At 39.7% G+C, this 26,594-nt stretch overlaps 1 protein-coding gene across 2 annotated transcripts in view; it reads left to right on the forward strand.

Moving 5' to 3' along the window:
• acaca (acetyl-CoA carboxylase alpha) overlaps positions 1-26,594 on the forward strand; it is a 289,052-nt gene that overhangs the window by 111,121 nt on the left and 151,337 nt on the right. For both annotated transcript variants that reach the window (XM_063031453.1, XM_063031454.1), the window contains 6 exons: positions 7,864-8,007; positions 8,843-8,945; positions 12,120-12,227; positions 18,978-19,034; positions 20,032-20,076; positions 23,522-23,563. In XM_063031453.1, the coding sequence (XP_062887523.1) occupies positions 7,864-8,007; positions 8,843-8,945; positions 12,120-12,227; positions 18,978-19,034; positions 20,032-20,076; positions 23,522-23,563 (499 nt within the window). The remainder of the gene's footprint in view (positions 1-7,863; positions 8,008-8,842; positions 8,946-12,119; positions 12,228-18,977; positions 19,035-20,031; positions 20,077-23,521; positions 23,564-26,594) is intronic.

Consider the following 26,594-nt stretch of genomic DNA (forward strand, 5'->3'; position numbering starts at 1 on the left):
ATAATTTATAACATTATGCAGTTGATTTCTTGTAATTTGAACTGGACTTACAAACATAAATAGGGGAAGGAAACATCATCTGATTTTGTGAAAAAGCTCTTGATATAGTTACAATTCCATTTAAACTTCATTCTTGCTGCCTTTTTTCATTGATTTCTTCACTACTTTCCTATAGTTTCAGTAACCAGTTCCTTGTGATTACCAGGATTTATTGAACAATATGGATTCATCATTAAATAAAGTAAAATATAGCTGTGTTCCATTGTATCATTGAGAAAATCTATCTCCACTTTCCTCTTGACCATATGGCCACCGAATGTAAATTTGTAAATGTGAGTGAAGTTTGCACTATCTGAAAGCATGATCTCACAAACAAGAGAAAATCTGCAGATGCTGGAAATCTGAGCAACACGTGCAAAATGCTGGAGGATCTCGGCAGGCCAGGCAGCGTCAATGGGGGCAGAAAAGTACAGACTGTACTTTTTTCCATAGATGCCGTCTGGCCTGCTGAGCTCGTCCAACATTATGTGTGTGTTGAAGACATGATCTTGTGCTTTAAGAGAATCTGGTGCGCTGCTAGGACCATTTTAAATTACAAACCTGCTCTGCAACCAAACAATGCAGAACATGTTACTTTGTGCATCCCTTCCTCCGGATCCAAAGCAAATTCTAACTTGGAAGTTCTAAAGGAAAATGTGGATTTCCTTTCTGATTTTTTTTTCCCTCCAAGAAATTAGTCCAATTATTGTAGAAGTTCCCGGTACTGGATTGGATATTTAATAAAAACGAGTGCTCAGATGTGTCATAGAGATCAGAGTGTTATAAGCATAGAAACAGGCTCTTGGCCTACCCTCTTTATGCTGACTGTCATGCCTATTGATACTAATCCCATTTACCAGCATTACTTCCATATCCTATTATGTCTTACTCATTCAAGTAGCAGATGCTTCTTAAACGTCATTATTGTTCCACCCTCCTCCACTTCCTTGGTAGCATTCCAGATATCAGCTACTTGTATGAGGTATTTTCCCTTCAGGTTCCCTTTTAAGCTCCCTCCCTCTTGCCTTAAACCTCTGCCCTATAGTTTTGAGCCCTCACTCTGCTAGGCAGACTCTGGCTTTTACTTATCTATGCCTTGATTAATGCATTCTACCTCATGATTGAAGTAAATTTCTATACCTTTGTCATGTTGCCTCTCAGCCTACTTTGGTCCAAGGAAATTAGATTCAAAGTTCAAAGTAAATTTGTTATTAAAAATACATATATGTCACCATATACAACCCTGAGAATTTTCTTGCAGGTATACTCAATAAATCCATAGGAGAATAGTAACCATAATAGAATCAATGAAAGACTTCAACTGTATATACAATCAGTGTGCCAAAGACAACAACCTGTGCAAATACAAAAAGAAAGTAATAATAAATGAATAAGCATTAAATATTGAGAACATGAGATGAAGAGAACTTGAAAGTAGGTCCGTTGGTTGTGGGAACATTTCAGTGATTAGGTAAATGAAGTTGAGTGAGGTTATCCTCACTGGTTCAAGAACCTGATGGTTGAGGGATAATAACTGTTCCTGAACCTGGTGGGATCAGTCCTGAAACTCCTGTACCACCTTGCTGATGGCAGCAATGAGAAGAGAGCATGACCTAGGTAGTAAGGGTCCCTGATGATGGATGCTGCTTTCCTGTGACAACACTCCGTTTCGATGTGCTCAATGGTGGGGAGCCTTGTGAATATTTTCTCACCCCTTCTAGCTTAATCACATCTTTCCTACGGCATGGCAGCCAGAACTGCAAGCATTACTCTTAAGTATGCCTTAGTTAAGGTTTTATATTGGTGTAAAGTGAAGTCCCAACTCCTATCGTCAATACCTTGGCTGATGAAGGCAAGGGTGCAATATGCCGGCTTCTCCACCCTGCCAGTTTAGGGAAGCTGTATATACCTGAACCCCAAGGTCAACTCAACAACACTGAGAGAATTATAAGGGGCATGGATAGGGTGAATGCCTATTTCCCAGGTTTGGGGAAATCCAGAATTAGAGAGCATAGCTTCAAAGTAAGGGGTGAGAGACTTAATAGGAACTTGATGGATGACTTTACATTTAAGATGGTACATATATGGACTGAACTACCAGAGGGAAGTAATTGAGGCAGGTCTAACAGCAACTTTTGGGGGGAGAACATGGATAGGGATGTTTTAGAAGGATATGGCCCAAATGTGGGCAAATAGGACTTGCATAGATGGATATCTTCAGTATGGATCAGTTGGGTTAAGGTTTGGTCTGTTTCCATGTTGTATGATTCTGACTCTGTGAGGCCTCTTTAGGGTCCTGTCATTCGTTGGGGGGGGGGGGGTGGATATTGACAAAGTCAACTGCCATTGATCTGTAATCTAATTTGGTTTATTTTTTTGCTAACTTAACTGGTTGTAATCTGTGATCTAGTTATTTTTAACCAGCAACTGAATTTTATGTTGTCTGAAGTGTAGAGGTATTTGGTATCAGTATTGGTTTATTATTATCACGTGCACCAAGATACAGTGAAAAGCTTGCCCTGCATACTGTTTATACAGATCAAATCATTACACAGTGCATTAATGTGGAATAAGGTAAACCAATAACAATACAGAATAAGGTATAAATGCTGCTTATAAAACTGATAAATGATAAAGTGCAAGATCATAACGAAGCAGATTGTGAGGCCAAGAGTTCCTCTTATTGTTGAAGAGGTCCATTCGAGAGTTATTAAACAGTGGCATAGAAGTTTCCTTCAGCCTGGTGGTATGTATCTTCTCCCTTTTGGAAGAGGGGAGAAAAGAGAATGTCCAGGGTAGATGGGGTCTTTGATTATGCCGGCTGCTTTACCGAGGCAGCGAGAAGTATAGACGGAGACAAAAGAAGGAAAGCTGGCTCCTGTGAAGAGTCCACAACTCTGCAGTTTTTTTTTGTGGCCACGTACAGAGCAGTTGAAATACCAAGATTAAGGAATTTTAACTCCTGACAACTTTCAGAAGACAGTGCAGGTGCAAAGGGAAATTGACCTTTGCCCTTTTACCTACATTCTGACAACTTATTTTAAATTACAGGAGCCATTGAGAATGGTGTTACCTCCTAGTTTCCAAATGCAATGATTCTGCTGCAGACAATATGACCTTTTCTGGGCATTCACTTATAAAATTAGCCAACGTAGTATACATTTCTACAACTGACAGCGAGATACTGCTTCTCACTATTTGAGTTACAGTACAGCATGCAACCTGACAGAGGGTGAGGAGGTATATTCCTGCAGTAATGTTGGGGCAGTCCGTGTGAAACATAATGTCACCCATAGAAAGCGCAATATTCACAATGCCAGTAAATCTATTTACCTCCTTGGCAAAATACAGCAGTAGAATGGCATTGATTAAAAAATATTTGAGCTTAAGTGTATGCAGTTAAATAATTTTTTTCCTTCACCTGGAACAAAAATGCAATTTAGTCACGGACCCACTCTAATTTACCAGTTTGAAGTGGGTCCAGGGTATTAATTTGAAATGACTGGTTTGTTGTACAGTTGCACGCTGAGTTATTTTAATGTCAGGGATTGCAGAGGTTTGTAATTGGCTGACTGTTCCCAAGTCTCTCAAGAGAAAATATTTTTTGTTTTTTCCTTATTCCAAATGAGTAGTTGTGAACCAGTATTACTATGAAATCCATAATGAGGAGCTGGTTCTCCCTCTCACTACAAACCATATTTCAGCATTCTTCACACTGTGGTCAAAAAATGACCGTTTTCAAAAATTTAATTAAAAATAGATATTAACTTTATTAGCCATAATTAATACTGAATTATAGATTGCCTTATCCCCTATTAGAAAACTCACTGTATTCCCTTGAACTCTAACAGATAATCGACTGGTTCACCCTGGAGAGCAGAGCGAAGTTTTTTTTTCCTCTCTCATTATCTCCAGTGTAAGTACAATCTGGTGAACTGGATATGATTATCTGCATAAGATACTTCACAGTTTAGGCTTTGGATTGTACTTTATTGATGCAAAATGATGGTTGATCCATAATTTGTCAGCAGAGCATGCCTTTGTGAACTTTAACATTTAAGAGAGAATGAAGTTCTCCGAATTCATATTTTTCTGACTCCCTTCAAGAAATTGTGCCCTGAGAGGACGGAGGGGCACAAAGCCATTATGTAGAATTACTGGATTGAAAGGCTCTAGGTTAATTTCCTGAAATCTTAATGAGCTGGTAGAAGGTGAAAGTGAGCCAGACTTTTTTCCCGTTCTGTTCGCAACCTAGACACTCTGAGAAGAGCATGTGTGAATATTGGAAATGGTCTGATCGAAGACTTGCAGGTGCTCCTTATCCAGGCTAGCATTCTCCGCTTACCGCTGATTCCCAAATCCCGAAGAATGAATAAATAATGTGAAGAATTGCACTGGAACAAATAATGGATAGTACCTGAGGACTTGTATTTCGGTTTGAGTTGAGGCCAGGGGAGTGGGGGGAGGAGGTGGTGGGGGAAAGAAATAACATCTGAACTGCTTGAAAATGTGATCATTTTCACTATGGCTCAGTCTGTGAAAGGGATATGCTTAATTGTATGCTGTTCCAATTTAGCAAGTGAAAGTGTCACAGTGTACTTGATCAAGCAGAGAGGGACGTTCCTGCTTTTTATGGTATAGTAGAGAGCTGAGGTGCCCATTAACATTGAATCAATTTTACCTGCGCAAGTGATTTCATTTATTGTGCTGGGAAGCACCTTGTCCCTTGTTACATTAAAAATTCCAGAAAAAAATGATTGGAAACGTGCTCCAAATACAGACCATCAATATGGAATGGGACCTAACTGGATAAACACTTCACGTAGCAACTTGGCAGCTGGCCCCATTAATGCAGAACTTTTCATGTCAAATTTAGCACATTTGGAACTTTAAAGAAGCAATAATTAATTTTGGTAATGTAAGTTAGTTTTGGCAGATTGTTGATCTTTGGTGTTTTGAGATCGGAATCACATGGCCCAGTAAGATCCTTTCAATTTATCAATAAAAAGAGAGGCAAAATGAGATATTTAGTCTTTCTTAGACCAGTCCATTGTGTTAATGATATAACTTGGCACGTGCTTCACATATCCGTCACCAGTATTCTGAAGTGGCTAAAACTTGAAGCCAATTCAGGAAACACTGGGATTCCTCTTCATTGTTTAAGAGAGTCATTTGAGTCATTTGAGAAAACAAATTGTGCTTAATATTATTACTACAATTAACTAGTGATTTACTCTCAAGATATGTACAAATTCTCTACTCGCAGAAGACAGTGTTCCCTACAGTAAGGTGGGGTGTGACACTTGAAAAAGTCATGTATGGTGGATGTGTGGAGGTCAGCAAAGAGGACAATCTGATGTACTCTAAGTGATGGAATTGTGTTTTAAGATATTGGCATGTATTACAAAAGGTAGGATGGCATTGTAAGTGTTTATTTCAATTTGATGTTAGGAGCTGAGCTATCTGTGGGCGGGGGGGGGGGCTTGTCAAGGTTGTACATTTTCGGATGGACCCTAGTACAACAGATGAGGCAAAATCAAAATAAATGTCAGAAGGAATTGTTATCATTTGGAATCAATAACTTGAATTGCCATTGCCTAATTAGACTTTACGTATGGATAAATAATAAATATCATACACACGTTTCAAAAATAAATATTATAGACATTGTTCAAAACAGCTAGTTGCAAGTGCCTACAGAAAAAAAAGATTGCTTTCAAGAAAGAATATTAGATAGATAAAAGAAATAGAATGGATAGGATTATACAGGTATTCAAAAATCATTTGGTACACTATTGTTGATATACTTGAGATTTTAAAAAATAAAGGCTATTTGATTAATTGCAGGGGAACTGATTAGGGGTAAAGGTTCCTCGGCCTGAAGTAGTTGGTGAGTTTGTGGTATCACCTGAACCTTGAGAGGGATAAATGCTTATCAAATTCAAGTTTAAGTTCATTGCCATTCAACCATACACATGCATACAGCCAAACAAAACATAGTTTCTCTGAGACCATGGTGCCAAACACAGTGCATATGATCACACACAGGTCATATAGTTACAATCCAGCACATACAGCCACAAAATAATATTAGCATAAGTCTGTTGGTGACATGGCCTGAAGATTTGTCAGATTGGCGTAAAGTGCGAGGTGGATGTTTGTGTAAGACAGTATAATCTTACTGGCACTATTATAACAAAACAAACAGCAGTATGAGAGTGCCTCAGTAAGTTGAGGAGTGGGGGGTGGTGGTGTTGTAGACAGCAGGGCTTTCAGACATGTGTGCTGGGTGTTATAAAGTCTAACAGCCTGGGGGAAGAAGCTGATACCCAGCCTGACAGTTCTGGTTCTTCTGCTGCGATACCTTCTGACAGATGGCAGGAGGTCAAAGTGATTGTGGGAAGGATGATACTGCTCAAGTGATGCTTTAAAGACTATTCCGAGCCTATAGGGTGACGCACAGGGTAATTTTGTGGCTTAATTCTGATACTTGGTGTGATACATCTGATAGCAGTCATTAGAATTCATAATTTTGCTGCTAATACACAATGCTGGGGCTCTTCAGTGATTCTGCATCTGTAGTGTTACGTACAAGGAGAGGTCGAATCTCCACAGTAAATAAAAATCAAACTGCAAACGCTGGAAACACTCAGGTTGGTCAGCATCAGGAATCAGGTTTAATATCACTGGCATATGTTGTGAAATTTGTTAACTTAATGGCAACAGGTCAATGAAGTACTTGATAGATATATAGAAAGGGGAAAAAAAATGGAATTACATTAACTATATATACTGTATGTCTATTAAATAGTTAAGTTAAAATAAGTAATACAGAAATAAAAAAAAAGTAGTGAGGTAGTGTTCATGAGTTCAATGTCCATTTAGAAAATTGGATGGCAGAGGGGAAGAAGCTGTTTGTGAATCTCTGGGTTTTGTCTTCAGGCTTCTGTACCTCCTACCTAATGGTAGCAATGAGACGAGGGCACGTCCTGGATGGTGGGGATCATTAATGATGGGCATCGCCTTCTGAAAGCACTGGTCCTTGAGGGTATCTTGGATACTATGGAGGCTAGCATCCATGATGGAGCTAACTAATTTTACAAGATCTGTATCTGCATCTGTAGAAAGATAGAGTTAATGTTTCAGGTCTAATCTGTTTGTCAGGACGAAGTCTGACAGAGTTAATATTTCAGGTCTAATCTGTTTGTCAGGACGAAGTCTTCAACCAGAAAAGTTAACTCTTTGTCTCATTCCACAGGAGTTCAAACTGAATAGCTGCACCACACTCTTTCCTTCTTTCCCCTCTAACCTCATTATTTTTCTCTCTAATTTTTCACCCGTCTCTTGCTATTGCTCCTTTCTTTGGCTTCATTCTCTTATAGTCTATTTTTAAATGTCACAAGTCTTTCTCTCTTGTGGATCTTAGTTCAGATATAGTAGGGTTGAGGAATACGTCAGGTTGTGCAAGTTGCGTTTTTGCTGATTTAGAATTCTGACTTGCACAGTTTAATCAGTGGAATCCCAGCTTTTAGCTTGCTTGTATATAGTCATCTATATAGATTTATAAGACGAAAGAATTGACTTGTTATACAATTAGCAAACTCATTGATGAATCTTACAGAATTCCCTTATGTACTATTAATTGTTAACTGACATGAGTCATTTCATTTATAGGAATTTACACATTTGTTATTAATATTGTATAATATGGCTTATTCTCATAAGTGTTATTGCACTAATGAGACCATAGAGGTTCCTTTTGTAATATTGCCATGAATTGCTTCTCCCCTGGTCCTAATTATTCATCTTTATATTGCAATCAAGAATGTCTTTCTCCTCAAACTTGAACCATTATGGGATGTTCCACGTCGCAAGTGTGAGTGATGTTCTGCTCGACACTGCTTTCACTCCACCTTGCCAGCGAATGGGAGCAATGGTTGCCTTTCGTAACTTTGAAGATTTTGTCAGGTACGATTGAATGCCCTTTTTTGTTATTAAATTCTTCCACTTCTAGACTTGCCTGTCTGCAATGAACCCAGCAGTATAAAAGTGATTTAATTGTTGGAAATTATGAAGTCCATAAAAAATGTGTATGAGTCATCTGCAGATTTAAGTTATTATCTGCTTTTTAAGTGATGTTTCACAAGAAGCATTCTTGTTTTGGATCACTGTTGTAATTTGTTATCATGTCACATGGGATATAAGCTCTTTAGTTTGGTTGAAGTGCTTGAATTTAGAGAACAGCTCCACTATCAATTCTCCCTTCTTTTAACAAAATACTTTTGGGGCTGTCGGCCACCCATGCCCAGCAAAAGAAAATCATCAATGCCTTTATCATATGTTGTCTGTGAATTTGCAGATGATAATGGAGCTGTCCTTAGCCACGTAGTTATAAATATAAAGGGGAGTAGGGAGGGGCTAAGCACACAGCCTTTAGGTGTACACATGTTGATGGTTATTTTGGAGAACGTGTTAGTACTGGTCCATACTGACTGAGATCGACCGATGAGGAAGTTGAGCATCCAGTTGCAAAAGGAGGTGCAGTGTCTTGGGTCTTGGAGTTTACTGGGGGTGGGGGGGGGGATTGGTGTGATTGTATTGGACTCCCACTATAGCTGTTGAAAAGTGGCCTGACTTGCATTGAGAGGCAGTGAAACAGCGTCTGTTGTTGATCTGTTCTGGCATTAGGCTAATTGATTACGCAATGCATATTCATGTGTATTAACTTTTTTCAGTGTTAGCCTGGTCTGAATGTTGAGCTCTAGAACATGTGAAAGAAAACCTCGATCTCCTGTACTTTCAGAAACTTTCAAGATGTGACAAGCTGTTTTTCTGATTCACCACCTTCAAGCCCAACATTTCCTGAATCAGGGCACGCCTCTCTTTATGATGAAGATGACAACAAGGTAACTTGCATAGCCATGGAATTACAAGTGTATGGAGTATAATTTAAGTAATCAATTCTGAATGCCAGTGTAATATTCAAGTTGGTGAAGCAATGATGAGACTATACATGGACTATTAAATAAAGTGTCTCTGATGGTCTTTTATATAAACAGTAATATTTATATAACTGCATGAACTACAGTGGAGTCCAGTTAGTTGGGACACTTCAGACCAAGTACATTTTAACCCAATTAAGTGGCTACCCCAATTAGCTGAGGCCTCATGGAAGTTAAAAAGGTATTTTTTTAAAAAAGACATACCGAGTATCAAATTAAGCATTTAGATAAAATACAGAACAAATTAGAACATTACCAATATCACTACAGTACTATCAAACTGTGTATTAGTTCCTAATACTTGTCAACAGAGGATTCATCTATGTCAACTTTATTGACTAAATGAACAAAATCAGCACAGACTTCAAGTGTAGATAATGGACTGCCTTCATACAATTGCATCCTCCAAATCTTCATTTTCATTGTAACGTTGAAGATGATTGTTGATACTTCCAAATTCTTTGTAGTTTCTGACTTGTTGAAATAGTAAAATCTTTTCATTTTCACTTCCAGCTGTTTCCGGCATCTCTAAGTCTTAAGTGTTTGAAACCGCAGTGAGCAAGACAGTTCTGAATGGTCTTACTGCTTATTTCTCGCCAACTATCACTGCTTTTTCAACACAAACACACACAACTGACGCTATGTAAAAACTTTGCTCTAAGTACAATTCGATGGTCACGCAAGCACGCACAACTGATGCCATTTTTAAAAAAACTGTTTGGCAACATTCTCCTGCCCCAGCTAAGCATAGTGTCTCAAGTAAATGAAAGGAATCCCAGTTATTTTCTCAATTAGTTTTTGTTCTTTAAGGGTTGTCCCAAATAAGCAGCTGCCCCGATCAACCAATGGACCAACTAACCAGAATCCACTGTATTGTTAGTTTAATGAAACAGAATGACAGTGGGGAAAATGATATTTTGTTTAATTTGGACCCCTTTAACAGCACAGTTCAAGAATAATGCGGCTATATAGAAAAAATTTTCTTAAATATTAGGTACAAGTTTTCCTAAATGTTAATGTGCAGTATATTGGCTTTAAAAACTAGGTTGAATTTTCCTCATGTGATTAAATTGGAACTGTGTAAGGGTTGATACTTTAGACTTGATGACTTTTTGACAGAATGATGGTTGGTATTTCAGAAAATACATGTTAAATTTAAATTTGCATGAGAATGCTGTGGTTGCACACTGAAATCTATATCAGAGCAGAAGCTGGTTGTTTAGCACTACTTGGCATTAAGTAAGTAAATTTGCTCAAAGACCATTTAATGTTTTAAATGATGAAAAGCTAACGTAGTCCAGTGGGAGATGCTTTGAAATGCCAGATCTTTTTTGTCAGAAAGAACTCTGCATTGTGTACAGCTCCTGGTGTTATTGACTGGAATACTTGGTACAGAAGCTGCAGTGGCAAGGAGTAACCTTCTGTTTTCTATTTCTGCCGTTACTCTCATGAACAGACTGTCTTCAAATCCATGTAAAGTTTCCTCGACATTGGGAAAATCCCTGTCATGTTCTTGCCTGGGATGTGGCTGGTGCAAATACAAAGCTCTCAGCAATAAATTTTAACTGCTCCCAACCATTCCCACTGAGTTTCTGTCCCAAAACAGGAAGGTTTTAGTTCTGGATGGTTTGATTTTGAATTTGTGCCTCAGCTTATAAAGTTGTATCATGTCACTGTTTTGGATGAAAGGTGAAGGTGGATGCCTAAACTAGAAAAGAGATTAAATTGGAACAGGAGATGCTTCCATAGGAGAGACTATTCAAGAACAAGGACAAATGGCCAGTCTTGGTGATTATTTTCTCCCCTCACAGTCCTGAAATATCTGCCCAGAAGAAAATGATTCTGTGGTGGATGAATGTGGAAAATCCTCATGGAGAAACCACAAAGCAAAATCGTTTATGATTTTTAAAACGCAAACACGAGGAATTCTGCGATCGTTTATGATTGCCCGGTATACATAAAACCTGATTGCTTGTTGTGGAAATAAATTGAAAGCTTTTCCTAGCTGCACTTGGATGTCTGAAAGAGCTTCTGTTTTTGTGAGATTTGCATTTTGTGCCAGGCATCTTTTCTGCACTTAGGTTTTACTTCCACTACTTTGACGGTGTGGTTTATTTTTCATTATACAATGCCAAAGATACCTCAGATGAATTAAATGACGCAACCGTCATGCCAGTTTTGATGCCACTTCCACGGCCTCTAGATATCTTGGTTCTTATTTTCCTGATTTTTGGGATAGTGGCTGAGATTTTATATACTTGTGATAAGAATTCCTTAAATGGGATCTGTTCGTGAATCTTGCTAAAGATTTCAGAAAAGGTCTTCTCAACCCTGAAAACAGTTCCTCAATAACCTATTAGGAAACGGTTTTGTGGAAGATGTTGCAGAAAAGAAAATGCAGGCAGGCTCTGGGTTCTGTAAGAGTTCCTTTCTTGAGAACTGTTTTAGGCTAATTTCTCAAAGTCAGAAACATCCATTTTCTCCAGCTATCGCATACTGCTCGACATACACCTGCTATAATTCTTGTTGTCGATAATTAAACTAATGGAATATGTACTGTATCTGGTTATTAATGCATGGGAGAACTTGCGTAAAGTCAGATTTCTGTCCAGAGTCCCTCTGCTGGAAATACGCAGCAGGTCAAGCAGCATCGATGGGAACAAGGGGCAGAAATAACGTTTCATATCAATAACCTTTATTAGACCCAAAGCAGGAACTTCTCTGTCCTTGAGATGCTGCCTGTCTTGTGGACTATTTCCAGCATTTTTGTCTTTAATATTAATTTTATCTGATAGTTACGGTTCTTTGCCCCAGTTTTAATTCTGATTCTGTCAATGGCATGATTGGCACATAGAAATCAAACAGATACCATTCCCTTACAGTAATGATTTTTGTGAAATAACTCAAATAGTGAGTCACACATCAAAAGTTAATTATTTCAGTAAGATTTTCACTGTAATGTGTGTCCTAAGTACAATTTCTATGATATTGAGAAGTTAGGAGCAAGTTCATGGAAATTCTTATCCTCAAATCATAGTTTACCATAGCTTTGTCTAAATCTGTGCCTCCTGTTTGCAGAATGCGAGAGATGAACCCATTCATATCCTTAATGTGGCTATTAAGATTGATAATGACACCGATGATGATGGCCTTGTGACAATGTTTGGGGAGTTCATGCACTCTATGGTAAGTACAGGGTCCAATCTTTTTTTATTATTCTGTGATATAGGATTTTTAAATCAGGTTATCTTGTGCCTGGTTGTTGTCTTTAGGAAAATCAAGTGGTGGGTTTTTCACCAGCAACATTTGACAGCATCTTGATAATTTGTTATAAATGCGTGACCGAGTGTAGCACTGGAACTTTTAAGTCTCAAAGGTCACAGAATCCAATAGCTGAGCTCAAGTTTGGCTTTGGTAACAGTTAGTTTAACCCAATTAGTTTAATTTTGCTGGTTGTGAACAGAAAAAAAATCTACAAATTCCCAAACCATCATTTAATTGTAACTACTGGAGGGTATGTGAGTGTTTAGATGCTGAACGAAGCTGTATCCCAGCTGGCCGTGTTCATTTCGGCTTGTATTTAAGGAAGGATTGGAGTTTGATGTCTGAGTTTCGGAAGTGCCTCTTGATCCTTTTGATGGAGTGTATTTTCAAAATGAGTCGGAAGGAAAGCTGAATAAATGTAATACATGAAGTGCAGATATCTGAGGAAATACCTAAAGAATGGGTGTATAGGAAGGTAAATGAGGATTTGAGAGCTTTGCTGCTTTCCTCTATGCCCTATATCTGGAACACTAAAAAGGTGGGATCAAAGAATGATGGGGATTATTTAGTTGAGCAATAAACTGATGTTTTGGAGCTTGGAGCTTAATGTTTATAATTGTTCGCTTTGTGAAAAGGATCATTGATCCCATTCTGTACAAAAGCAAAATTCTCCTGTCACTATTTTGTGTGCTGTTTGAGATTGTATGACAATCAAGCCCCCATTCTCATCTTTGGATGGAAGCAAACACTCTAGAAAGGCACAGGAAAGATTTACTAGTTTACCGGCAGCCATGAAGGATTTCAGTTGTAAGATTAGACTGGAAAAGCTGGAAATATTTTTCTTGGAGCTAAGAAGAGAAGATATGATTGAGGTGTAGAAGATGATGACAGATTTAGGTAGAGCAATGAAGAAAAATTTGCCTTCGTCAGCAGATGGTTCAAGGACTGTGGAGGACAAATTTAGATGAGATTAGATTAGCTTTATTTGTCACAGGTACATTGAAACGTTCAGTGAAATGCATTGTTTGCATCAAGTAAAATCAGTGAGGATTGTGCTGGGCAGCCTGCAATTGTTGCCATGCTTCCAGTGCCAACATAGCACGCCCGGAATTCACTAACCCTGATCGTATGTCTTTGGTATGTGAGAGGAAAGTGGAGCATCTGGAGGAAACCCACGTGGTTTCGGGGAGAAGGTACAAACTCCTTACAGGCATTGGCAGGAATTGAACCCCAGTTGATCGCAGAAGCTGTAAAGTGATGTGCTAATCACTACATTACCATGCTGTCCTTTCAACTAACTTTAAATTTAAACTTTAAGGTGAAAGGCATAAAATACATGGCGGGTGTTTAGATCCAGGCAAAAGCATGGGCTGTTTGTGGGTAAATCCCCACTTGACATGTTGGTATCTTCTGAAGGTCAGCTGGTTCAAACTCAGGATCAGCATGTTCCTGTGAGGGGAAAGGTGAGAATGACAAGGTTTAAGATCCTTGTAAATTCAGTCAAAAACAAAAATGAAGCATAAGAAGCTACGTTCTCACAGCCCTTTGTAGGGATTTATGGTCCAACGCTCGACCGCTCCCATACCAGATGGAGATGCAATGGTGCTCCTGTAAAAGGGGTGTGGGGGTGGGGAGCCTTGCTTGCCTCAATCTTCTTTGGAAGTGGAGGCACTGCTGTGTTGCCTTGTTCAGGGAAGTGATTTTCATGGACCAGGTGAGGTCATCCATGATGTGAGCTCCCAGGAACTTGCTGCCCTTAACTCCCTCTACGGAGGAACCGTATATTCGCAGAGGGGAATGGTTTGTCTGAAGTCCGCAATGATTTCCTTGGTTTTCTCCACGTTCAGGTTTGGGTTGTCCTTCCTACACCTATCCACCATTTCCTCTCTACACTCTGTCTCGTCATCGTTCTTGATAAGGCCGTCCTCTGCAGTGTCATCTGCAAACTTGATGACACAGTTTGAGCTGGATCCTGCACACAGTCATGCATCAACAATTGGCTGAGCACACAGCTTTGGGAAGTGCCATTGCTCAGCATAATGGGACTAGAGATATTGCTGCCCACATGGACTGGCTGTGGCCTTACTGTTAAGAAGTCCAGTATCCAATTGAGGATGGGGGTGTTGAGACGCAGTGATGGCAGTTTCTGGGGTAAAATGGCATTGAACACTGAACTGAACTCTATAAACAGCAGTCTGGCATATGAGACCCCAGTTTCCAGGTGGGACAGGACAGAGCAGAGGACAGAGGTTATTGCATCATCAGTAGATCAATTTGAGTGATAAGTGAATTGGAAAGGGTCTGATGTAGCCAGGAGAAAGGCTTTAATGTGCTCCATGACCAGCCGCTCAAAGCATTTCATAACGATTGATGTTAATGCTGCCAGATGATAGTGATTTAGGCAGGTTTACTGTTGCCGCCTTTGGCATTGGAATGCTGGTTGCCACCTTGAAAGCTGAGGGGACAATGGATTGTTCCAGAGAGATGTTGAATATATCCGTCAGCAATTTCGTCAGCTGGGTTGTGCAATCTTCAGAACCCGACCTGGTATATTATCGGGCCCCACAGTTTTGTACGGGTTGACTCTGGCCAGGGTCTACCTCACCTCAGCTTCACCCAGATGGAGAGTCTGCCCCCCTTAGGGGAAGAAGTGCCTTCCTCGACAGCACTTTGTTTTGCCCATCAACTGGGTGTAGAAGACATTCAGCCTCTCAGATAGTGAAGTATCCTGGTCGCTGATGCGTAGGGTGGATTTGAGTTTGTACTCCACTGAATTCCCTGCCGCACGCGCCTCTTGTCTGTGATATTGCAGAAGCGGCTGTAAATTCTCCAAGAATGCTCCCTTTTCACCTTCCTGATGGGGCGGAAAAGCACAGCTCTTGCTTCCCTGAGAACTGTCATAACCCCTGACCTAAAGGCCTCATCACAATCCACGAGCCTGGCAAGGACACAGGATACACATATGTTGGCGTGGTTACCATAGGGAGCAGCCTCCCTGAACATACTTCAGTTCATATTATCAAAGCAGTCCTGCAGTGCCGAGATTGCACCTTCGAGCTAGGTTTTCAACACCTTTAGAACTAGTTTGACCTGTTTGATCACTGGTTTGTATGCTGGAATTAACATTACCAGTTAAGTGAACTGACAGTCCAATGTAGGGTCGATGGACTGCTTTATACGCACCCGCTATGTTAATGTAAACCAGGTCTCATGTATTTTCACCTCTGGTAGCAAAATCAACATGTTGAAACAACATCCAATAACTCTTCTTTGTCTATCCTGTTTGTTATTTCCTCAAAGGATTCCTACCAATTTGTTCGTCAGCAAAGAAATCATGCTGACTTGGCCGATTTTATCATGTGCCTCCAATACGCTGAAACCTTATCCTTAGTTATAGACTCCAACAAGTTCGCAGGCACTGAAGTCAGGCTAATTGTTCTATAGTTTCCTTTCTTCTACCTCTCTCCCTTCTTGAAGAGTGGAGTGACATTTGCAATTTTCTAATCCTCCGGAACCATGCGCTAAAATCTAGTGATTCTTAAAGATCATTACTAATGCCTCCATAATCTTTTCAGCTACCTCTTTCAGAGCCCTGGAGTGCATTCCATCTGGTCCAGGAGACTTATCCACCTTCAGACCTTTCAGCTTCCTAAGCACCTTAGCAACTACACCCATTTCTGCCCTCTGACACTCTCAAACTACTGACATACTGCTAGTGTCTTCCGCAGTGAAGATTGATGCAAAATGCTTATTAAGTCCGTCCACCATTTCTTTTGCCCCCCCCCCCCCACCAACTACCTCTCCAACAGCATTTTCTGGAGCCTACTCTTGCCTCTCTTTTACTCTTTATATATCTGAAAGTACTTCTGGTATCCTCTGATGTTACTGGCTAGCTTACTTCCAGATTTAATTTTTTTCACTCCTTATGGCTTTCTAGTTGGTTCTTAAAAGCTTCCCAATCCTAACTTCCCACTAATTTTTGCTATGCTATATACCCTCTCATTTGCTTTTTTTTTTGCTGTCTTTGGCTTTCTTTGTCAGCCATGGTTGCTTTATTTCCCCCCCACCCCCCACCCTCTTAGAATGCTGCTTCATCTTTTGGATGTATCTATGCTGCACTTTTTGAATTGCCCCCAGAAACTTCAGCCATTGCTGTTCTGCTATCATCTCTAATAGTGTCCCCTTCCAATCAGCTTTGGCCAGCTTCTCCCTCATCCACTGTAATACTGATACATCTGACTTTATCTTCTCCCTCTCCAACTGCAGGGTGAATTCTATCATATTATGATCACTGTCTCCTAAAGATTCCTTTACCTTAAGCTCCCTATTCAAATCTGGTTCATTACACAGCACTCAGTCCAGAATTACCTTTCCCCTATTGGGCTCAACCACAAACTGCTCTAAAAAGCCATCTTGCAGGCATTCTACATATTCCCTTTTTTGGGATCCAGCACCAAACTGATTTTCCCAATCTACCTGCTGTTGTAATTTATATCGTACATCTTGGCTACTGTTTGGAGGCCTGGATATAACTCCCATTGGGGCCTTTTTACTCTTGTGGTTTCTTAACCCTACCCACATCTTCCGATCCTATGTCACCTCTTTCCGAAGATTTGATTTTGTGTTTTTTTTTTTAACCAACAGAGCCATCACCCCAGCCTACCTGCCTGTCTCTTTGATACAATATGTATCCATGGATGTCAAATCCCCAACTATGATCATCTTTTAGCCATGACTCAGTGATGCCCAGAACCTCATATCTGCTAATGTCTAAGTGCACTACAAGATCATCTACCTTATTCTGTATACTAAGTGCATTGAAATGTATGACCTCCAGTCCTTTACTCGTCACCTTTTTCGATTTTGTTCCCATGTTACACCTCAACTCATTCCCCTGACTATTTGTTTGTCTGTCCTCCCTCACAGTCTCACTACGTAATGCATTGACTTGGAAACCAAGTGCCCCATCCTCATCCCTATCTGTCCAGTTCCCAATCCCCTGGCCAATTAGTTTAAATTAGGTTACGATTGGAAGCTCGCTGTTTATAGGTATGATGGAACAGAATCAGACAGAGCACAGGGAAAATAATTTGAAGCACTGCAGGGAATTGAGACTAGTTAGATTTTCTTTCGAGAACTGGCATAGATCCAATAATTTGAATGCCGCTTATGTTTGGACAAGATGTCCAAGATTCCTGGATGAATATTTTCACCTGGAGAATGTCCCATGTGGGTAATCCCTAGGGTGTGACAGCTGGTGCCCGATAATCAGTTCATTTTTTTGACAAAGTGAATTTCAGTGTTTGGGTGACATTTTGCATGATTAGGTCATTTATGTTACATGAGCAACAAACTTCCTACTGGATTTATGACCTGTCATTGTCCAAGAAATAATAAGAACCTCAGCTGAAAAATAGTATCAATGTTCTAGAACAAAATGCTAATTAATCATTGTTTATTATTAATAGGAGGCTTTTGAGAGGTTTCTGTATAAATAACAAAGGGTATAGTGTCATGGTGTTTGTTACTGAGCTAATATTTCAGAAAGTTCAGGTCCCACCAAGGCAGATAGAGTTCAATTTGGTTTGGGGGAAAATGTTGAGGGAATAAAAATGTGTGTAAGTTCTTAGCTTGGCACCTGACTTTCATTCATTCACTCTGATCCTTCAGGGTAGCAAAAATTAACCTCGCCTGGCCTGGCCTATGTAGAGCTGAAGTGCTACATCAGTCTGTTCAATCCTTTACTCCCTTTAGGAAATAGTCTTCTTAGCATACCAAATCCTGGACAGATTAAAAAAAAATGGGGCCTACACCCACCTTGGGTTAACTCAGCAAAGGAAATAAGTCCTATCTTATTCAAGAATGTTTTAAGGTTTGTTTTATACCTTGGTCTATGAAATTGTTCAAGGTAGCTTGTTAGCTGGTTGAAATTAGGATTAGAAGTTTGATGATGAACTTCAATAAAAAATAAATTACAAAAAAAAAGAAGAGTCATGGAGCTGAATAAAGCAATAAATATTGATGTGCTCTTTGAAGGTGGGAAGAGATGCAGTTGGAGAAGGACAAGGTTTAGAAAGAACAGGCATGAAGGGCTGGGTCCTGAAGACTGGGAAGGTATGTGCTGGCTCACGAATAAGGAGGAGCAAATGTTTGTAGACGTGATGTGCAGCCAGGTTATGGATGAGGAATGGGGTGCTCAGCAGAGATGACTAGTGACTGGCTGATCAACTGTGGTAAGTTAATGGTGAATTTGGGCAGTACTCTGCAACAAATCCAGCCTGGCCAATAGTCTGCTCCTGCAAATAGCAGGGAAATTAGTGTACAGGAGTTGATCCAATGGTTGCAGTGATAGGTTCGCCCTTGTATGTTGTTCACATGCCTGATTTCTCTATGGATAGTGTGTTGGTGTGCTATTCTAATATAGAACCATTTGAAACCATCCAACTCTTCACCCAATATCTAAATACAAACATTTTTCTATAGAAACCACAAATTCTACAACATACTTCTCCTCACGATGTGATTGAAATTTTGCTCATTCATTAATGGTTGTGGAACTAGATTGGATCTTTCGGCTTGTACGGCTTATTACACCATGCAATATCTTTACCCACTTGGCCAAGAAAGTTGGTCTGTTGCAGTATTTTGAAGATGTCTTTTTTCTTCCTCCAGAGATCAGTTCTGTTTGACCACGGCATTCGGCGCCTGACCTTCCTTGTGGCACAGAAGGTATAGCCCACTTTGTCTCTTTAAAACAATTCTCATTTATCTCAAACAAATAATCAAAAGCATAATGGTCTGCATAGAAAATAAGAATACATCAAACTGTAATTTAATTGATTAAACCGTTGACTATCCAATTTACTGATTTCTTAATCCAAATCCATTTGTATTAATGGGATATAAAAGTAGTTAATTCCACATAATTTCTCTTAAAAGTGGTTCTGCCCTTTGTTTTTTACATGTAAAGCTGTTAATCAGAAACATAGAATAATCTGGCATTCCATGAAGTAAAGATACAATGAAGTATCGGGGAAAATAAATTCAACAATTCAAATACTCTGATTAAATTAATCAAATTCAATTTTGATAATCGTTTTCCTCTTAATGATGGTTCCTTCAATGCCCATGACTACTTTCACAACATTAACAAAGAAAAATCTTTCTGCAGATTCCAGCACGGTTAATGACCTCATCCCTCGTACCATCTTTGCCTTATTTTGTTGTCTATTATCCTGTCATACTTTTGGGTTTGCGTGTTTTTAATTGTACCTTGTTTTTACACTCCAGACATTATGAAAACCCTTCTTGCAACTCCCTTCCTTCTAATCCTGAATTGGCAATATTATTTACCATGATGTAATAGTCCTCTCACTTTTCCTCCTTCCTGTGTGTGGGGTGACCTTGTCCAAATGCCATAACCCAGTATAAAAAGTTCTAACAACAAAGAAATGCTGATCACAGTTGTAAGTAATCACTCACCGCACAATTATCTTCCTCTGGCTGCTTGACATCATTAGATATCTAATGCAGTGGTATTTGTTGAGGTAACATTTTGCTGGTTTACTAGATTTTTAAGATGTTATTCTTGGTTTGACTGGTAAAATTTAACAAATTTTGTTAAGCTCTAAAGGTAGGCTTCATGAGGCAGCTAATTGGTAATTGGGGTTTGAGTCTTACACTAACAGCCAGATCTTGTCCATTTTCCTTTCATTCTATCCCAAAGGATTTCCGGAAGCAGTGCAATTACGAAGTGGATCGGAGATTCCATGTAAGTATCTGAGGACAGGTTTGCTTGACACATTCTTCTCTGTCTGATTAAAATGAAAAACTGGCTTGAGTTTAGTCTGGGACATTAGCTATTGGAGCGGATTGTACTTTAGGAAAACATACCAATCCTCATAGAGGGATCAGAAGATCTATGTAATCAAGGGCAGATGTTCGGACTCATTTTCTTGCTGTTCCCGTCAGCTATTAAGCAAGTTTACGACAGAGTCAGAATCAGATTTATTATCTCTGACTTAAATGATATAAAATTTGTTGTTTTGCAGCAGCATTACATTGTAGAGACATAAACTTACTCTAAGTTGCAAAAATAAATAGTGCAAAGCAAATGAGTAACACGATAGTGTTCATGGACCCTTCAGAAATCTAATGGCAGAGAGGAAGAAACTGTTTCTGAATTGCTGAGTGGAATCTCCAGGCTCCTTCATCTCCTCCCTTATGGTAGTAATGAGAAGGGGACATCAAGATGGAGATAGTCTTGAGTTATGAATGCCATCTGCTTCACACACTGCCTCTTGAAAATGTCTTAAGTGGTGGGCAGGGTTGTATCTGTGATGGACCTTGTGTGAGATGATATTTGTGGGGGTAGGTAATTGTGGACTTAACATTTGTAACTGAGCTAGATGGTGATTTTAAAATTCAATTTCCAGAGTGAAATATTTGTTTGTATTGTTAAACAAGATAATGCTGATGATGGCCACCACTATTACTTAAACCCATCACCCTTAATGGGGCCTAGGTCACCAACAGCAGCTCACCTGAGTCGTCTGTCTTGGGCTGATAGAAGGTTAATTGGCCCTGTGGCTTCTGCTTTCACCACACGACTTCATGTGTCTTCTTGGCAAAGGTCCTTCATCTTCCAGGATGAGGTCTTATGAAATTCTGTTGGTGTTTCTGTAGCTCAGTGTTCTTATGGGATGAGGTTGCTAGTCCCATGCCCAGTCCTCCTCCTTTTGCAGTCAGGCTTGGGACCGTCCATGGTGGTATTAATAATGGCAAAGACAACTCTTTTTGTCCATTGCTAATATGTCTTCAAAGGGTGGTCAGCTACTCTCAATGCAGTCTTTCTGGTGAAGTTACTCCCAGAGTGGTGTAGGGAAGGGAATTCCAGACTTAAACCCTACAGTGAAGGAATAGCAATTTATTTCCTAATTTTCATCTTTGTATAACCGAAGTAAAAAGCACCTCTTGCACAACGTACATCTTCTATTTTCTACACATTGCAATAACTAACATCTGCAACCCGCCTAACGAACATTTTACAAGGATGCCTCAATGAGTTTTAAAACTGCAGGTTTATTTGACAGTGCATGGAACTGTGGTTCCATTTTGGTTATTTCAGCATCAAACTTCTTACCCCTCGCAAGCCATGAAAGATCATCACCTGTTTTGGTTTCTGCTAATCACCTGCGCTAAAATTTGCAAAGATCAAAATGATTTTACTTGGGCTCAGTAATTTCATGTCCCTTCTAACATTCCCCAGACCTTTTCAGATTCAGATTAATTTATTTATCACATGTACATCGAAAATATAGTGAAATGCGACATTTGTGTCAGCAACCAACACAATCAAAATGTGCTGGGACAGCCCATAGGTGTCACCCTGTAAGGACACAAACATAGCATGCCCATAATGCTCGGCAGAACAACACAATACACAACAAGTGACAAAACAACACCAGTAAAATATCCCCTTTCCTCTCTCCCACCTACCCCCCACCCACACGCAGACTCTGTCTTTCAGCCGCAGAGCAGGCTTCCGGGCCTACAGTGCATTAGTGGACTAGTAAAGTTTTGTAAAATTAGCTGCATCATGGGCACTAGCCTGCGTAGTATCCAGGACATCTTCAAGGTGCGGTGCCTCAAAAAGGTGCTACCATCGTTAAGGACCTCCATCACCCAGGTCATGCCCTCTTCTTGTTGCTACCATCAGGAGGGAGGTACAGAAGCCTGAAGGCACACACTCAATGATTCAGGAACAGCTTTTTCCCCTCTGCCATCCAATTTCTGAATGTACATTGAATCCATGAGCACTACCTCATTGCTTGTTAATTTCTAATTGTTTTGCACTACTTATTTACTTTAACAATCTAAAATTGCACTGCTGCTTCAAAGTTAACAAATTTCACAACATATGCTGGTGATATTAAACCTGATTTTGATTCTGAATAGAAGAGTAGCAGGGGATTTGTACGCTGCCTTCTGGCATTTAATGGTCAAAATTGCACTGCAGTATCTGTTTATGAAATTTCTTTGACTCTTATTTTAACTCTGGTGTAACACTTGAGCAGGAATTTTACTGCGAATTTCGGGAGCACTCGAAGTGTTCATTACAAATGTTGCGCAGTATAGTTTTTAGTTTATTTTCTGTGTTATATTTCACCTTGTATCACTTGCAATAAGGAGAAAGTTAGCCAGGTTTGATAAACTAGTTAGATACAAGTGGTACAATCCACTTGCAGTTCAGTTCTTATCAGTTGAGAATTTATCTTCTATTCGTTCCTTTAAATTTAAATGGGTTGCATTTGCAATTGCTTTCACTTTCCGATGCTCTTTCCTCATCAGCAAATGAAACAATCCACAGATACCACACTTACTAATTTTATTTACTGTCTCTGTAATAAGCACCACAGGGAAGTGGGCAAGGGGTGCGTGGCTGGTCCAATAATTATGTAATCTCTCTTCTTATCAGCCATGCAACCTGATTATCAATGCAATAGCAAGATAAAATTATTTATTTTCTTGCTTGTTTTCAAATTTCCCGAGTACCAGGGTGTCTTGAGCAGTTAAATTAAGCACATTATTGTGATTGTCTAGGTAATGGCTGACTGCTTTGCCACAGCAGGGGCTAATGTCCTGTATAGACACTGCAGGATGTTCAGGTTCAATCTGATGTAAGTGGTATTGACTTGGGTGAGGAGGAGAGTGCAGGGGGAGGGGGTGGTGAGTGGGTTAAAAAAAAAGCCTTTCCCAAAACCAATATTAGGTCGCACTGATTTCAGTTTTTACGGAGCAGTACCTTTTATATGGTGATAATATTTTCATGGAAATTGGCATTATGGCCATTAAATATCTCACAGCCATTATCCCAACAATTGCATCAGCCAAGTTGCATTTGCGAAGCAATAATGCCAGGTCTGTAGGGAGAAATAAACCTCTAAAAGCTGCTTTTCTTTATTGTTCCAGAGAAAGAAAAACTATGTTAATGAATTTTTTTATGGCTGCCGGAGTAATTTTTCTTTTCCCAGCAATACTATCAGTGGCCCGATCCACTGAAGTTCTGTGGATGCTATATGTGATTTATAGTGGTTACTTTCAGGGGCTGAATTCTCTTTTTTTAACACAATTTTTGTATGTCTACTTGAAGATCACAAATGAAAGGCAGTGTTATTTTAAAGACTTTTCTCTCCTCTCATCCTCTTTTTATGCAGAGAGAATTCCCTAAGTTCTTCACCTTCCGATCAAGAGACAAGGTAAGGCACATAGCAGAACTGAACTTCACTTCTGATGGTAGAATTTCACTCTACTGGTGGAGGCCATTTGATGCTTTGTGACTGAGCAGCTATTTAAAAGCTGTGCAGGTTCTTCCGTGCCATTTTTCACATTGACCCTGCATATTTTCCTGGTTAAGTATTTATCCTATTTACTTTTGAAGTTTGTGACTGAATCTGATTCTGCATTCCTCTTTAGGCAACATATTCTAGATCACGACGACTTGTGTTTTAAATAAACATGCATTTTTCAATTTTTGTTTGACTCTTTTGCCAAATCAGTGAACACTTTAAAAAGAACAAATTGCACATATTGTCTACCTGGCAGTACACTTTCCCTGTAGGTGTTACACCTTGTTCTGCATTCTCTTACTGCTTTACCTTGTACCTCCTCAATGCACTAGGTAATGAATTGATTTGTGTATGCAGTATGCAAGACAGGCTTTTCACTGTACCTCGGTATGTGACCATAATAAGCCAATTTAAGCGTATGCTTAATTTCTCTGTGATGAGTTCAGAATTGGAATTTGCACATTTCTCTGTTCTTTTGCCATTCTTCACATTCCTGTTGTTTGCAATATCATTGGGAAGGGTTGGAAGAAACCCTAGTTTATTTCTGGACACTTGTGATCGTCCATGATGCTCCCTATGTTCTTCTGGCTCTAGCAGGGGTAGGTATTGATGCTCCTGAGACTAGAGGAAACCAGTCTGGCAGAATTTGACAGTTTTGCTGTTTAGTGGTCTAGTTATAGTTGCCTCCAAGCAGTCATAGAGAGCCATACCCTACTATCCATGTACTTATCCAAACTTCTGTTAAACATATGAAATTGAGCTCACATGCGCCACTTGTGCTGCCAGCTCATTCCACACTCTCAAAGCCCTCTAAGTGAAGATGTTTCCCCTCTTGTTCCCCTTAAACTTCTCACTTTCACCCTTAATGGATGACCTCTCTTTGTAGTCCCACTCAACCTCAATGGAAAAAGCCCTCATAATTTTATAAAGCTCTCTCAAACCTCCTCTCAATCTTCTACATTCTAAAGAATACAGTCCTAACCTATCAAAGTTGGTTAGATTACCGCCTTTATTTTCCTCTTGTGTTTACTTATTGCATGCCATATTTTAAAAGCTATCTCTATGTATCTTCCTTGATCCCTCACCTTCGATCAAAATGTGCATAATAATGATACAATTGATGGGTTTAACATTTTGTGTGTCATTTTAAGACTTCAGTTGGAGTAAAAATGTACGGGTGGGAGGGAATAAATGATTGGAAAAAATCTCGATGATAGTGCTGATAAAGCAGAATGAATAATAACTCAGTGAAGAAATACAAAAATGCAGGTAATTCCTGTGGTTGGAAACTTTATGAATCGAACAAGAATATTATAGTACAATTGCCAGGCAAATGGAATTGCAAGAAATTTCTGTGACATGAATGGTGTAGTAGAAAAAACATGATGTGAAATAACCGTTATTTGAAAGCATCTCATTTGTAAACACGTTGATGAATGTTGAGGTTAGATTGTGGAGCAATGGGAATAAGATAAACCTTGGAGCATTTCATAAATCTAGATTTGACTTGATGAGATATGTCCTGGCATTAAAAAAAGCCCTATCAAATGACATGATAAGGTGTATAAGGGCAATTGAGTTCTTTACTTTGAGAAATAGGTTTTGCTCTATTAAGGTATGTGCATTAGACCCTGCTTTGTAAATAAATTATGAGGTGCAAAATTATCCTCTGTGTTCATGCTGGCTGTTTTAGTGTAGAATAAATGAAAAGAGCTTGTGCAGTAATGTAAAGCTTTTATTTGAAATGGGTCATCCTAAGGATGAAGTATGTTAGCTTGGATCCATTGCAGCTTCCTACATTGGTTTAATTGCTGCCAGTGGAATTACTTTTTAAATCACACTGGTATTAAGGTTTCAGAGATCTTTATTGTTTGTTACAGTTTGAAAATACTTTAATGACCATTAGGTTAAACTAAGTGAGAGTTTACACTGATTCAGAGGGATGTCAATATTTAAAGTTGCAGAGGGTGGATGTGTGTTATTTTGCACCCTACCACCCCATGCTCTTTAATTTCTCTAAGCAGCTCCGGCGTTATTTCATGTTCTATTGTAGGTCGTCCAAGTTTCAGAAATGTTTAGGAAGACAAAGTTAACTGCTTGATGCTGCCCTTACCCGCTTCTGCTCCATTTCCCGGACAGTCGTGCTGTTTCCAGTTTCCAGCTGCCTTAACAGTGATAGAGGAGTGCCTCTTGTGTCCTCTGGTACTATGATAAAGCCACCCTCAGGGTGAAGGAACAACATCTTGCGTTCCTTTTAGATAGCTTCTGTCCTGACGGCATGAATATCAATTTCTCCTTCTGATTTAATAAAAATCCCTCCTCATTCATGTTCCCGATGTTGGGGAAGTCCAGAACGAGGGGTCACAGTTTGAGGATAAAGGGGAAGCCTTTTAGGACCGAGGTTAGGAAAAACTTCTTCACACAGAGAGTGGTGAATCTGTGGAATTCTCTGCCACAGGAAACAGTTGAGGCCAATTCATTGGCTATATTTAAGAGGGAGTTAGATATGGCCCTTGTGGCTAAAGGGATCAGGGGGTATGGAAGGAAGGCTGGTACAGAGTTCTGAGTTGGATGATCAGCTATGATCATACTGAATGGCGGTGCAGGCTCGAAGGGCCGAATGGCCTACTCCTGCACCTATTTTCTATGTTTCTATGTTTCTATTCCCTCTTCTATTCCCCACTCTGGCCTTTTACCTTTTCTCACCTGCCTACCACTTCCCCCCAGATCCCCCTGATTTCCCTATGCTCTACTCTCTTCTGCTATCAGATTCCTTCTTCTCCAGCCCTTCACCTTTCCCACACAACTGCCTTTACCTATCACTGTCTAGCTATCGTCCTTCCCCTCCCCACCTTTTTTTCTTTCCCCTCCCCCCCCTTTTTTTCTTTCCCCCTTCCTTTTCAGTCCTGAAGAAGGGTCTCTGTCTGAAAGGCCAACTATT

The sequence above is a fragment of the Mobula hypostoma genome, chromosome 23 (genome assembly GCF_963921235.1).
Source record: "Mobula hypostoma chromosome 23, sMobHyp1.1, whole genome shotgun sequence".
NCBI classification, from domain to species: Eukaryota; Metazoa; Chordata; class Chondrichthyes; order Myliobatiformes; family Myliobatidae; genus Mobula; species Mobula hypostoma.